General features: G+C 36.0%; 2 protein-coding genes across 2 annotated transcripts; both read right to left on the reverse strand.

The window, feature by feature from the left end:
• Nucleotides 1-2,630: 2,630 nt before the first annotated feature.
• LOC115950195 lies at nt 2,631-3,065 on the reverse strand. The gene has a single exon (XM_031067435.1). It carries the CDS (start codon nt 3,063-3,065, stop codon nt 2,631-2,633), a length of 435 nt encoding a protein of 144 aa, XP_030923295.1.
• A 5,553-nt stretch (nt 3,066-8,618) lies between these two features.
• Nucleotides 8,619-11,939, reverse strand: LOC115950727 (very-long-chain (3R)-3-hydroxyacyl-CoA dehydratase PASTICCINO 2A). Its single transcript, XM_031067962.1, has 9 exons — nt 11,445-11,939; nt 11,234-11,345; nt 11,083-11,101; nt 10,869-10,957; nt 10,706-10,759; nt 10,084-10,154; nt 9,920-10,001; nt 9,014-9,110; nt 8,619-8,906 (listed from the first exon to the last, which is right to left on the reverse strand). The coding sequence occupies exons 1-9, from the start codon at nt 11,513-11,515 to the stop codon at nt 8,836-8,838; spliced, it is 666 nt and encodes a 221-aa protein (XP_030923822.1). The 5' UTR covers nt 11,516-11,939; the 3' UTR covers nt 8,619-8,835.
• Nucleotides 11,940-15,791: the final 3,852 nt, after the last annotated feature.

Genomic DNA, 15,791 nt, shown 5'->3' on the forward strand with positions numbered 1-15,791 from the left:
GCAGGTATCCGTGAGTTGGGCAGAAATTGCCATCCCAACAAATATGAACAAAAACCACTGAAAATTACTAAAATACCCTTGAAACCTAAAAAAATTGACCGAAATACTCCCTCAATCTAAAAATGACCAAAATACCCCCTAAACCTAAAAATGACTAAAATACACCCTGAAACATAAAAATGACCAAAATAACCCTTAAACCTAAAAATTGACTAAAATACACCCAAAACCTAAAAAATGACCAAAATACTCCCGAAAAAAACCACTAAAATACCCCCAGAAACGTAAAAATTACCGAAATATTCCCGAAAATCTAAAAATAACCCCTAAACCTAAAAATTGATCGAAATACCCCCAAAACCTAAAAAATGACCAAAATTCCCCCAAAACCTAAAAAATTACCGAAATAGCCCTGAAACCTAAAACATGACCTAAATGCCCCCTAAACCTAAAAATTAATTGAAAATACCTCCTAAGCCTAAAAAATGACCAAAATACTCCCTGAAACCTAAAAATTGACCAAGATATCCCCTAAAACTAAGACAATGACCAAAATACCCTCGAAACCTTAAAAAAATGATCGAAATACCTCCCAGAACCTATAAAATGACGAATATACCCTTGAAACCTAAAAAAATGACCAAAATACCCCTTAAAACTATAAATTGACCAAAATACCCCCTAAACCTAAAAAATGACCAAAATACACCTTAAACCTAAAAAATGGCTAAAATACCCTCTGATTCGCTGTGCTATCAATATATACCTTCCAGAATAAGGGTTCTTGCAGGGTGATTGTGCCAACTGATTTTTCTTCTATGTGTTGTGTTTCTACTTCTTTCTCAAACGGGGATTCAGCGAACTCGGCCACCAAATCCGCGAGGATCTGGCCCTTAACAAAGGTACAAGGCATGTACTTGATGTCAAAAGCCCCTAGGGTCGTACCGCACTTGGCAATCCTCCCTGTGTAATTAGCACTTCGGAGCAGAGCTCTGAATGGAAGCTTAGTTAGGACTACAACTGTGTGTGCCTGGAAGTAATAGGGGAGTTTACGCGTAGCATGTACCACCACTAAAATGTCCTTCTCCAGTGGTAGATAACGGACCTCCGTATGTAGTGACTTACTCACATAATAAACTGGCCTTGGTATGCCGCTATCAACTCGTACCAACACTAGGCTTACAGTATGAGGGGCCACGACAATATTAGCAAACAAGAGTTCATCCATCTCAGGACTGGACATGATAGGTGGCCGAGAGAGATATTCCTTAAGCCTTTGGAAGGCCAAAGCACATTCCTCGGTCCACTCAAATTCCTTCCACTTATTCATCAACAGGAAGAAGGGTTTGTATCTATTCACTGACTGAGAGATAATCTGGTTTAAGGCAGCAGTCATTTCGGTTAACTTTTGGACTTCCTTGGGATTCCGAGGTGGTTGTAAGCTATTAATTGCCTTGATCTAATTAAGGTTTACCTCAATTCCCCGGTGAGTCACCATGTAGCCTAGAAACTTGTCTGATCCTACACCAAAAGAGCATTTGGAAGCATTAAGGCGTAACTTGTGTTTCCTCAAAATTTCAAAAATGTTCCTGAGGTCTCCGACATGCTCGGACACCACCTTAATCTTCACCACCATATCGTCTATATAGACGTCAATACTTTTGCCCAACTGTGGTTCAAACATCTTAGTCATCATCCTTTGATAGGTAGACCTTGCGTTTTTCAAACCAAAATACATCACTTTGTAGTGGTAGTTTCCAATTGGAGTGGCAAAAGCTATCTTTTCTTGATCACTCAGGGCTAGTGGTATCTGGTGATATCCTTGAAAGACATCTAAGAAGCTCATCCGGGGATGACCTACAATTACATCCACTAGCTGGTCTGTTCTAGGCATAGGGAAGAGATCCTTTGGGCAGTCCTTATTTAGATTTGTGAAGTCCACACACATTTGCCACTTCCCATTCTTCTTCTTCACCACCACAGTATTGGCCAGCCACTCAGGGTAGAAAACCTCCTTGATAGCTCCTGCCTGCTTAAGTTTCATCACCTCGTCTCTGACAGCATCAAAATGATCCTTGGATGAACGCCGAGGTGGTTGCTTTTTGGGGGTGACAGATGGATTAACATTTAAATGATGGCAGATGAAGCTCGGATCCACCCCTGGGGCTTCGTAAGCGTTCCATGCAAACACATCAACATTTCTCCTAAGAAACTCTATCAGCTCTTCATTCTCTGGAGGAGGTAGTTGAGCTCGGATTTGAAAGAACTTCTCCGAGTCATCACCAACAACAACTGTTTCTAAATCTTCATATTTCACCTCCTTGGCTGATCCATTGATAGGGAACTCCATAGTCTTTAATTGCTATAAGCTCCTTTTAGCAAGGGCCGAGGACTCAGCTTCAGGCTAATGTAGGATGGCAGCCACTAGGCAATGCCTAGCCGTGGATTGACTCCCAACAATCTCTTTAATCTAGCCTCCCGCTGAATATTTCATCTTCTGATGCAGAGTAGAAGAGACGGCTCCCAAGGCATGAAACTAGGGCCTGGCCACAATGACCGTGTAGGGGGAATAAGCATCCACCATGATGAAGTCCACTTCCACCACTTCTGAACCAGCTTGCACGGGTAGTTTAATCTGACCCCTCGGAATGAAGCCAGGGTCTAGCCACAATGGCCGTGTAGGGGGAATAAGCATTCATCATGATGAAGTCCACCTTCACCACTTTTGAACTAGCCTGCACGGGTAGTCTAATCTGACCCCTCGGAATGACAACTTTCCCATCAAAACTCACCAAAGGAGAATCGTAGGCTATTAAGTTTTCGGGTCTCAAATTCAGCCCCTTGTACAAGTCGGGGTACATAATCTCAACACCACTGCCTTGGTCCACCATCACCCTCTTCACGTCATACCCCCCAATCCTTAGCGTGATCACCAAAGCATCATCATGGGGCTGTATGGTTCCAACCTTATCTTCATCCGAAAAGCTTAATACCGGTTGGATACTCACTTTAGCCCTCTTTGACTCAGAATTTGAGTCCTCGGCGGACAGCCGAGCGACAGACATTATTCTGAAGGGATAGGACCTGGTCCTCCCTGGAGCGGCGAAGATGACATTTATTGTGCCTAAAGGAGGTCTTGAAGAAGCATCTCTTCGGGGTTTTGAACCTGTCTGGGGAATGATGCACAAGCTGCTTCAAATTTCCCTCTTGGACCAGCTGGTCCAAATGGTCCCACAAATTTCTACAGACTATAGTATGTCTCTGGTCCTGGTGATATTGGCAATAAAGGTTCTGATTGCGCCTTATGGGGTTTCCTGCCATCTTATTTGGTTATTTGAAGAATGATTCATTCTTAATCTTCTCCAGAACTTGATGCATTAGTTCCCAAAACATCGCGTTAATCGCCTGAGTATTGGCAGACCACGACTGCTCAGCAAAGTCCCTCCGAGGTAGGTTGTTATTGTATTGGTCTGATCTAAAATCCCTCATCTCTTGAGGGATAACCTTAGCCTTTCCTTTCCCCTACTGCTGGTCTTCCTCAACCCTCTTATACTTATCAATCCAGTCCATGAGTTGGCGCACACTGGTGACCGGTTTGCCAGTCAGAGATTTCCTTAAACTGTGCTCGGCTGGGAGGCCAGCCTTGAAAGTACTGATGGCCACTTCATCAAAGTCACCATCTATTTCATTGAACATCTCCCAGTATCTATCTGAGTATGTCTTCAGAGTCTCCCATTCTCGCATGGATAAGGACAATAGGGAATCCAAGGGTCGAGGAACCTTGCTACATGTAATAAAATGAGAGCCAAATGCCTGGGTGAGCTTCTTGAAGGAATTTATGGAATCTTCCCTTAGGTCGTCGAACCATCTCATCGCCACGGGTCCTAGACTGGATGGAAACATCTTGTACATCAAGGCTTCGTCTTTGGAATGGACAGCCATTCTCTAATTGAAGTGTCTCACATGCTCCACAGGGTCCGTTCGACCATTGTAGATGGTGAATGTTGGCTGATAGAATCGCCGAGGAAGTATTGCCCCTTCAATCTTGCGCGTAAATGGCGACTTGGAAATCTGGTTCAATGCTTTACTCATAGCATCATTTCCCAGGCCTCTGCGGGGTGGGCTCTTGTATTTACATTTGTGATGGTGTTCTTCATTGTAGGAAAAAGATTTGCTGGGTGGAGTTCTTGACCTTCGCCTATAACTAGCCTCTTCTTCACCCTTAGAGGAAACGTCAGAGTTGGAGGGGGTTCGTTCTTGTTGTGCATGGCGCAACTCTCTCTTTAACTAGTCAATCTCTAGTTGCATGGCTTTGTTATGTTGCTCTTGAGAGACGTGACTTCCAACTCGAGAGTGGCTTCTACTTGTATGTGTAGTATGCATGCTACCCTCTCAATCTTACCTACATTCAAGATTAAGGAAATCATCCCGTCGTTGGGACCCCGTGGACTCTTTCTGATGAGAACTTGATCCTACCATAGTTGACTGTTGCACTCACTATCACACAAGTTCACTCCACAGACGGCGCCAATCGTAGGGACACGTTTTGGAGCCCAAACCTAAAATGTAAAGGGATATTAGCCCAGTACAATAAATTTGTAGAGAGTGGGTTAGAGAACTAGGTCCTAATGAGCTGAACAACGGCTAGAATGGGTTTAAAAGATAATTAAATAGAAGCAAGAAGGATTAACCCAAACAAATTCACTCTCGGCACAGTTCGAGAAGGTAAGTTCTAATATAAATCAGTTGAACAGATTACTAATACAATTTTGATTACTACCGTCTTCTTTCTCTCTATTTTCCGATTTCCCTTCCATGGAAGGTCTCTTACATTATATAGTTCCCTTTTGATGATCTTGACCCTACATTTGTTGATCATTTAAGCAACTACTTGAGTGTCTGTTCCATCGGACACCCCTTCAGGCCTTCTGTGAGTTGAGGTAGTCAAGTGAGCACTATTCAGGGGTCTTCTCCACAGTAATGGAGCTAGAAAGTTAGCCGCAGAGCATTTAATGCGATGGTAGCAGCTTTCCCTTAGATGTTTCTGAGCTCCCATTCTTCCAGTACATTCATAAGGCACGTCCTTCTTAATGACATTTCTTGGAAGGTCACTTTGAGTGATAGAACATACATTCGATCTGTGCTTCGTTTATCCGAGGAGACAATCCTCCTCGGACCACATTTCCCAACCTTTCGCTTGCACGTTACTCATGGGACTCTGAACTTAACACCCTCACAACTGCTTATTCGTCCTCGGACCAATCAACGTCCTCGGCCAAAGCCCAAGACCCAATATACAATTTTGGGCCCTTATCCCTACATTATGCATTAATTGTTTATATTAAATAATTTTTTATGATTATTTTTATAAACCCTATATAAGAAATAATTTTTAGTTGGAATAAAATAATAAATTTAGAATATGACATTCTTCCTCATGTTTATTTTCTTTGACAACAATTGATACAAAGCCATAAAAATTAAATATTTATAAATTCACTAAAATTAATCTTCACCTTTTAACTTTCCTAACCCCTTTCAATTATTTACTAATAGATTAAATATGTTTATTTTGTTATATTAATTATTTTAAGTATAATGAAATTTTAATATCATTTTTCCAAAATTTATATGAGAATTTTTTTTTTTTTTTTTGTATGTGAGAAATAATTTATTTGAAATATATTATTTTTACTCAAATTGAGTTGTTTTTAAAACAATTGAAACAATGTCCAACAAAAAGGAAAAATAAAAATAAATTTAGTAACACACAATTAAGAATGTTGTTAACACCCTATTTTGTAACCTGCATTTAACCTCACATGGAGGGTAAAATGGTAATTTCATCTTGAAAATATACATCTTGATTTTGGTCATTAGATCTTTAGTCTCATTTCACCAAAATAATCTTGATGTTGTAACAATTAAATCAACTGGTCATAAGCCCAAATCGGACCACCAGATTGAAAGTTATCATCAAATCAAGTTTTAATGGCTGAGATGTACCATCACAAATTGAGTCCGACTATATGTGATTATGAACAATTGATTTCAATTGGTTATAAGTATAATCAATTTGAGATCAATGATGTGTCATAATTTGATTGGTTAGGACTACATTATATGGTAGGGTTGCACACACCTAATTAACTAGATAGTTAAACATTAATTATTCAATGAGTAATTTGTGCAATTATTTTTTAATTAGAGTAAATTTGGAATCAGTTAAGTCTGAAATGGGAGTGATTGGAGTCATTTAATGTTAATTGGGAGCTAATTTGGGACCTATTAATGTTAATTGTGCTAAAACCATTTTCTAACAAATGACATCTGTTCACTATTTCATCAATATCTTTCAGAATATTTTGAATCTGTGAATGAGGTTAATTTTCCCAGAAACTAGACATTCGAGGCTTCAATTTAAGCATAAGAATGAGACAATTCCGATCAAAATTGAGTCAGATATGATTTTTCGAAATTGGCTCTACAGGCTATTACAGCAGCTACGGGAAAACCGAACTTTGCTTGCTCCTCACTCTCATCAATCTCCACATTTAATGCACAAAATTTCCCCAAAGTCTAAAATGAGGTCTAGGTTTATGATTCTTTGTCAACCCTCATTAAATGGTCTTCCATTTATATTTCCTCCACCACTACTATATAAGCCCCTCATCTCCTTCATTTCAAAACAGAAAAACCCACCTCTCTTCTCTTCTCTTAAGTTCTAGTGAAGTTGAGTAGTTTTGTCATATCTTGGTTTTCATAAGACTCAAGGTATTGAGTGAGACTCATTTTCCCTCTCCTAGCTCTTCTTTTCCTCCACCCTTAGAACTTTCATCAAGAATCCCCTCCTCCACCATATGGATCTTGCATGAAGGTATAATCCATTTCCCTAATTGTTTGTTTATGTTACCATTATGAGAATTTAAAATTAAAGCATAATAATTCCCTTGAATATGTTTGAATGTTTTTAATTGTTCTTATGTGTTCTTCACATGTTCTTGGTTGTTCATCATATGTTCATACATATCACTAGATTTAATCTTAAATCCACATCAAAAATATGAAAAACATGTTTGTTTAATAATTCTTTCAAATTCTTGAATCTAGGTTATCACCATCCACACACATTCACTAGAATTTATTTTTTAATTCAAATGCAATGCTTAATAAATTGAATTAGGGTTTATCACATACATACACATTAAATTCAACATGTAAATTGATTGACATATTGGATGATATGATATGAATGTTGGTCACCATAGTCTAGAAGACCAATTTCACCGGGCAATGTGGTTGCCTAACATCTTCCAACCTTGTAACATAGCCTCCGAACTTAGATCAAAGGTTAGTAGATCAAATGCTTATCCATGTAATTTTCGATTTTTAGATTGTAATTAGGAAACAAAACCATGTACTTTATCTTAGATTGTATCTAGGACCAAAGTCATGTAATTTTCCTATGATCAATGTAAATTCAATTACAGATTAATAAAATGAGGAAATTTTCAAATTTTGGTTTTATTATTTATTCTAATAATTAAATAAGTGACGACTCCATTGTAAAACCCTTAATCTAAAGGGGAAAATATAACTAGTCGAATCTCCATTTTGAGAGGTAATAATACGACTCCACCCATTCACGTGGGTTTGGCCCAACATCCCATAAAAACACAGGTCGGGGGCGCGGTCTCTCACAAATGTAAAAAAAAAAAAAAAATAATAATAATAATAATTGAAAGATATTTACATTTTTTTAGTAGGCATGAAACATGCCTATCAATATTAGCCACTATATCATGCAATTTTCAATTTGTAAACACATATATAGGATGATCAATATACTACACTACTCTTAGTGTTTTTCTATTTTGTCTATAAAATAACCAAATAGTGTAATTTTTTACTAGGAAAATTATTGAAATGTTTTATTTTTATTTTTTATACGTCGATAGTTGGGGGTGGGAATTTAAACTTTGATGTCTCTGATGGAAATATTATGAGGTAATAACTAGTTAAACTACAAAATTTTTGGCAAAAATTATTGAAATATTGGAGAAAACTAATAATATAATGTACCTCACGGCGTATGGGATCTCAATTAGTTAATCTAATCTAAGTGTGTATGTGTGTGGAGTTCTTTCCTAGAGATTTGAACCCCGACTTTTGCTCCACCTTACAAGCACTTATACTTGTGGAATGACCATCGCACTAAGGGTGCGTGGTATTGAGTTAAGATTAAACTACAAGACTTTTGGCGTGTTTAAAAATTGAATTGTAAACACCAGTTATTGGTACCTAAGTTGTTATATTATCCTGAAGGCATATTGTTGTTACCAAACTGTAGATAGTCTTTATTACATCTGATTATGTTATTATTTCCCCTCCCCAATTTTTTCTTCATCGGAGATCAAGTAAGAAATGAAGGAAAGTTTTGTAATACTTCAATGTTACATCCAAAAATAGCCATACAAAATCACCAAGATTCTTGATTATAAACATGTTTTGCAATAAAATGGTGAACACTATGTTATATAGACTTATGGTCACTGGATTTGTTTCTGAAAAAGATTAAGTAAAGACAAATTCATGCCAAGATTTGCGGAAAAAGATTAGGCAAAGACAAATTCATGTTGAGATTTGCGGTACTCATGGAACCCAATTTAGAAAATCATCAATTTGATAACAGATTCTGAATCAACACAAGGAAATTTTCTTCTTTTCTTTAATTTGAGAACACTAAACCGAAAATTATTCTAGCTAAAAACAGCATTTTTATAAATAGAATTCCATTTCACACCCACAAGGACATTAAAAGAACTTTCTGCCATTCTACTCCTTCTTGGACTTTGAGAGAGCTTTCTTCCTTTGTCCAAGCATATACCCATACAAGTGAGGACTGCCTGCAATATAAAATGTCATTTCATCAATTAAGAAGTTTGCAAACAAATGAAATTAGCCAACTAGATAATGAGTTATTATCTTTCAAAGAAGAATGCTGAGTTCATGCCTGGTACATAGATTCCAAGCACAAGAATTGCAGCATAGAAGAAATCAAAAGAGAAGTTCCATTTGTTTGGCATCCTTATACAATACTTTTCAGATTCCTGCAAGCACCTCAATTTGTTCAGTGAACACATTCTTAACAAATAGTTTTATTGAAATTGCAAGTTAATTGTTGAAATGAAAATGCCTTTCAAAGCATTGTAAGCAGAGAGCAGAAGATAATCATCAAAAAGTCACCAAACTTAGTTTTCCCAGCCCAACTCCAATCTTTTTTTCCTCATGTTGACCATTCTTTGTGTGTGTCCTACTTTTAAAAATGAATGACAGAAATGATGAAATCAGCCCATTTAAAACCAGGTCAATGCTTGTCAAAAGATTGTCAAACGATCCATTAAATTGTGCAATATAACCCAAATGGGACTGTGGAATGCATATCTAACAGGCTAGGAGATTGCTTTTTCTCTTTTCTTTATCTTTTTTTGGAGGGGGTCTGCATTTGATCGAAACTCTCATACTCTCATAACTCATAAGTCATAAATGTCCTGAATATGGGGCCAGAAGGAGACCGTGAAATATGAAAAAAGTTCTACAGACACAATCAACTGTTGCAGCAGTTTCACCATTAAGAGATACTTTTTAGCTTCACAAAATAGATGATGCAAGGAGCTAATTGATTTCACTGAAGTTGTTTCCCACACTCCAAAACCACTGTTACTGCACTTTGCAGCGTTTAATTAATACACAATTAAATAACACTTCAGTAGGACAACTTCATTTTGATATATACATGAACTAGTAATTTAAAGTTGTTGTAGATATCATATAATTCAGTTTAAGAGGTATATAGTTCTACCGAAACATATGCATTAGCAAACGAAGTGTTGCTTTTCTGCATCATTAAAATTGTTACCTTGATGAATGGCAGGGCAACATATATTAGACCGACTTCACTAGTGATGCCAGTTGGATACAACAACAAAAAGGTGCTATACCTGCATGTCATATATAATATTTTAATGAAACAAAGCAATCACTCCCTTTCCGTCCAATTGGCATAAATTACATAGTCTATACCTGAGCCACAAGAGCCATGAAGGTGCAAAACCAAGCGCCTCCTTCAGCCCAAAGAAAGAATACCGAATAATCTGCAGTAACCAAAGAAAAAAAGGTGTCTAGTATTCTTTCTATAATACCATATGCTCCAATAAAGAAAAATGAACACCAGGCTTACATTATACATTCAATATCAGACTGCAGCATCAACCAACAAAAGTTGAGATTTGATTCAACATAAAAACCCCGTCATGCTATTTTGATTCTGGTCTACAAGTTTTACTTGCACATCACCTAGCTATAAAAATAAAATTTTACGAAAGATTGGAATTTTCTTCATTCTAAATCACTGTAGTTTCTTCTCCTAATTTTAAAGTGCTAAACAAAACCCAGATATTCAAACTCAGCAATACATATTTATAGGGTTCAATGCTCACTAATTTTTTCATACAGCTGGGGTTTTATTTGTACCACGTCACCACTAATGGTACAGTAATTTTTTCATATAGGTGGTGTTTAGAAATTTGTACCACTTTACCACTAATCCTTTTATTGGTAACAGTTTGACACATACATAAAAACAGAACAAAACAGGAACCCAAGAATGCAGTTGGAATAAAACTGAAAATCATGTAACACTTGCCTCCGTGATGGACCAGCTGATGACTAGGGAGGTCACAAGTATGTGAGTCTGAGTCTGCCAAAATCATAAACTACACATCACATATAGTCTAAAATAATAAAAACAATATTTTGACAGTTGGGTATTACAAAAGAAATGCATTCATTCATTCATTGATTCAAACCTGAGGGAAACTCCACAAGATGAACCAAGTCAAATACAACCTTGAAGCTATCTGTGGCAATGTTGCTGATACTGGAGATCTCACCAGACCTGTTTTTAAAAAAAAATTGGTAACAACAAAAACAAAAAGTATTGGTTTTGGTTTTGGTTTAAAATAAAAACATGATCTTTAGGGAACATTATTGATGAACATAACAAAACAAAACAAAACTCACCTACTAGACTATGAAAAATCTGTTTCACCGGGGAATCCGAAACAACAACAACCAAAAGAAGTTAAGAAACTTAAACATGTGCAAACCAGAAGTGAGTGAATCTGAGGCTATTTGAATTGGGAAAGTAATAATTAAAATAGTAGAACAGAACCTCCAAGATGGCGGCGGTTTGAGCAAGCTGAAGGGGTCTTTCAACGGCAGAGTAGACGTGTTGATGCCCTGACTCTCTCACTGTCTTCACAGCAAGGTACAATACTTGAAACCTGCACAATTTCCAATTACACACATGAAATTTATATATAAAAGAGAAACAGATAGAAAGAAACGGGTGTGAGAGATCTGAGGAAATTTTTGGGAAATACCATCCAACGAAGACGGTCCAATTGTAGACAGAGAGGTAAATGCGCCGGAGGAGAGACAAAAAACCCGCCATTAGAGAGATAGAGAGAAGAGAGAGATGGGTTGTTTGAAGTCTGAAAATTTAAGGAAATTGAAGAAGTGGTATTTATTATTGGTAGTGTTAGAAAGAGAGAGAAGAGAAGGGAATTGAAGAAGTTTGTTTATTTAGTATTTAGTACTTAACCCCTAAAAAACAAGAATTGAAGAGGCTTTTAAAAAAAATCATAGAATTAAAGAGGTATAGGTGAGTAGCTCAACTACTTGGATTGGATCTCATCTATAAACTGAAAATTGAAAAACGTGTCTTTCTTTTCTATCTTCTTGGGTTGTTTTGTGTGTTTTTGAATTGCATTTGTGTTGTGTTGTTGCAAGTCGCAACCTCCCAACTCCCAACAGTCCAACACCCAACGGATTTTAAAAGGGTGAGGGACCAGCCCGGACTCCATTCTTTCTCCGCTCCAATTTATTATCTTCTTCACTTCTGTAATTCTAGGTAGACATTTTAATATTAAGGTTCCATTTATTTTGAAGTAAAATAATTTTTTAAATGGTTCTTTTTTTTAGGTGTTTGTTTGCATGTAAAATGTAGTCAAATTTGTAAAATATTTTCTGTTAATTGTAAAATCCTTTATAAAAAGTTGTAAAACGTTTTTTTTTTAGTAAAACATTTTACAAAAACATATGGTAGAGGGGCTAAGTGGTCTACAGAAGATGTGGGATGAAAAAGGTATTGGTAGGGGAGCGTTCTACCTTAAAGGGAAGCACCCGCGAGTGCAGTAGTGGAATTTTGAAGTCATGTGTGATAGCAATACCAAACCAAATATGGCAAGTAGTGGGATTCTGAGCTAAGCATGGGCTAAACCTTGGAAATCTTAATTTCATAATGCCTTTCAAATCCTCCTAGCCATTATCCTACTACAATAATTCTTGCTAAAAAGAATGCCCATGTTATTGCAATTTCGCCCAAAACCCTATCTGGTGGTTAGGTCATCGAGGTAGTTGGTGTCGCCACTGCAATAATTGGTGCTAGAGGTCTAATACTGAAGTTGTTGTTTCGGCCATCGGTGCTATAGTTTGGTCACTGGAGACACTACTTTTACAATGGCTGCCAAAGACACTATTTTGTCTACCAGTTCTTGCGATTCCTGAAGGTTTGATAATCGAAGTTGCCATTCTGGCCATCAGTGCACTGAAGACACCGCTTCGGAGGCGGTTGCTAGAGCCACCGTTTTGGAGATCCAGTCACTAGTGACCAATGTCGAAGGTCTAATAATCAAAACTGCCATTCCAACCATTGGTATTAGCAATCCGATCACCGAACTACCGCACCAGCGGCTTTGTAGCTAAACTGTCGATTTTGGTGGTTTACTTTGAAAATTTTTACTTGTCATACCAAATATCTGAAAACATTTTTCTTCAAAACAAATGGAGCATGATAGTTAAGATGATAATTTCTCGCTGCCACAAGCATCGTAAGTAAAGAACTTCTCTTTGATAACGATAGATGTGAGAGATAAACTGGCCATCTGTTGTGCTTTCATTTGATTATAATTTTGATGGAATTTGGCATATCGAATTCTCCTGCAACCCTGTATATGATGTATTCATACAATGATTTTTGCTTTAAGATGGAGTAGATTATTCCAATTAATTATGTGACATTTTTTTAAGTGCATGTGGCGGTTCATTAGACAATTTTTATGTATTAAATTGTATGATTCATTGTATTATTTAAGCAAGATTTACTTTATCTTGAGTAAGGAGATTTATGATTAAGAGTGTTATATTCTAATTTTTAATTGGAAAAAGTTTGGCTACACACTTGGCTCCCGCTAAAAAAATTAATATGTTTATATATATTTTGAAAATCTAATTGTTGGATTGTATGTTCTTTATATTCTTAACGCATGTTAAATTTCGTGTCGATTGGGTATTATTTACTATTCGATTCATAAAATTATTTTTTATTCATAATTTTTTAGATCACAAAAAATTGAAAGTAAATCATTTGATTGATAATATAGTTATTAAGTTTTTATCTTCTAAAATTTTTTGCGAGTATATAAGATATAAAAAGAAAATGTGATCCAATAGTGATTTTTTTGAAATTCATATTAAAAAAAAAATGATATTGAATTGAGTTGTAGCCTTAGGCTACAACTAAGTTTGTTGTCAAACTTTGTTATTTTTAATGAGAGAGAGAGAGAGAGAGAGAGAGATTGTTTGTTGTATGGTTATGTGAGAGCTTAGATGGCTAATGTTTATTGTCTACTACTTAGGAGATTGGTTTACAAAAATTAAAAGTTTTACAATGTTAGGGGAAATTGATCAATAATGTAAATCCGTGAATTCACAATTAATTAGATTTGTTTTTCTCCTTGGAGTTGGGAAAATATTAAATAGCACACTTATTATCATAAAAGTTTGGGGCAATTAGGAACTTTAGGCTAGGGCATAAATGGCATAAGCCTAGACCCGGCCTAAAGAACTATATTGGCATAGAGGCAAACATTGCAAATGAGGAGGCACAATAGGTAAGAAATGTTAAAGATCTATTATTTTAACTATAAAATACTTAGAGTGCTATCCGAGGATGCCAAAAAAAAAAAAAAAAAAAAACTTATTTTGCATCCTTAAATACTATTTTATTTATTGGGTCATACTAACATGTGCACTTAAGATAATGGTTAACAATATATTTTAGAAAAGTTTTAACACAACTTTTATGGGAAATAGAAAAAGCTGTCAAAACATTAATTGTTTTTTTTTTCCTCATAAAAATTTTATTTAAATAGATTATTAGCCATTGTCCTAAGCGCATTCGTTAGCATTTCCCTTATTTATTTTACCCACCCATTTTACAACTCACCTTACATTCCAAATTTTATTTTTACATACAACTCAATAAAATAATATAAACTGTCGTTTTTCAAAAAAAAATATATATATATATATATATATATATATAAACTACCTAATAAAATAATAAAAAGTATTATTCTCTCTCTATTTCCTCCCACTCTCTTTTTCTCTTCACACATAACTACAAGATTAAAATAATATTTTTTTTCCTTTACAATCTATGAACAGTAAGGTTGCATATAACTGTTCATAGGTTGCAATTTTTTTTTTTTTTAATTTAAATTTACAAATCTTGATAGAGTGTGTTTTGGGTGTCTTAGGTTGTAAAATAGCAATTAGGGCAGTTTTACTTGATCCATGGGCACAATGGACTGGTATAGTGGGCTATTAACTACTTAATGGGCTCGGTCAGGTTGGGCCAGAAGAGAAAACCCTGGCCCATGACCCTACCCATGAGTAATGCCCATTTTGTCTTTAGCCAACTGGGTTATCGGGTTGGGCCTAATGGGCTACCCATGTGCTTGTGTTAGTATCTTATTTTAATATTTTTTTATAAGGAAAGAATCAATTTTTTTTTATAAGGGAATAATTAATATATTTTTATAAAGGAAAGAATCAAAGAATTTAATTCATAATTTTTTTTTTTTCAGTCAAATCTATTTAATTTTTTGTTTTGTTGATGGAAACCTATTTAATTTTTTTTATTAAGGTTTTAAATGCTTTTTTTATCTTTTAATAAAAAAAATTCAAATGGTTAATTCAAAATTGCTAAACTACTAGAAAAATATATATTTAGTAAACTAAGTTGCTAGAATTCTAAGTAATTAGGCTAGGCAACGGGTTGGGCCAACAAGCTGGGCTATTGGGTTAGCCCACGGGACGCTTATGGGCATAAAAACTAGTCCAAGACCTGATCCACTAGGCTAGTGGACTACCCATAGGCCTCAATAACAACGGGTCAAGCCGCCTATTAACCTAGTAAGTAGTCGGGCTACTAGGTTGGGCCATGGGCATGAACTATTTGGTGATCCTTAACCCCTCCAATGCTAGTGCTTACCAACTAACTTTAAAGAATCTTGTTCCATAATTCACTCAAGTGGAGTTTGGTATAACTTAATTTCTTTAGTTTATTTTGTTTTAAAAAGGAAGGAATAAGGATAAAAGTATAGTATAAAACTGTGAAAGTTTACTCTTCCTTTGTGGCCTGTTGTTCACCGTTCTTATATTTAATTTTTAGCCCAACGTGACCAAACATTATTCCCAATTTGCGCGGAGGAGAGGCCCATGGAGAATGATATCTCAATAAAGGTTGCTGTAGTAGTGTCGGTAGTTCAAGAAATATATAAAAGTGAATCCAATAAAGTTCGCAGTTTTACACACACCTTTCACCCATTCCAACGGTCAAATCTATCAACCTTTATTTTTTTACTTTGTTCCCAAAATGGTCT

The sequence above is a fragment of the Quercus lobata genome, chromosome 6 (assembly GCF_001633185.2).
Source record: "Quercus lobata isolate SW786 chromosome 6, ValleyOak3.0 Primary Assembly, whole genome shotgun sequence".
In the NCBI taxonomy this organism is placed as follows: domain Eukaryota; kingdom Viridiplantae; phylum Streptophyta; class Magnoliopsida; order Fagales; family Fagaceae; genus Quercus; species Quercus lobata.

Excerpts from the sequence above, each read along its gene's own strand:
- LOC115950195 (XM_031067435.1), bottom strand. The coding sequence starts at position 3,065 with ATGTCTGTCGCTCGGCTGTCCGCCGAGGACTCAAATTCTGAGTCAAAG.
- LOC115950727 (XM_031067962.1), bottom strand. The coding sequence starts at position 11,515 with ATGGCGGGTTTTTTGTCTCTCCTCCGGCGCATTTACCTCTCTGTCTAC. Across the intron at positions 10,002-10,083 it reads TCATGGCTCTTGTGGCTCAG|GTATAGCACCTTTTTGTTGT; the intron begins GTATAGACTATG and ends TATGACATGCAG. Across the intron at positions 8,907-9,013 it reads GCTTGGAATCTATGTACCAG|GCAGTCCTCACTTGTATGGG; the intron begins GCATGAACTCAG and ends TTTATATTGCAG.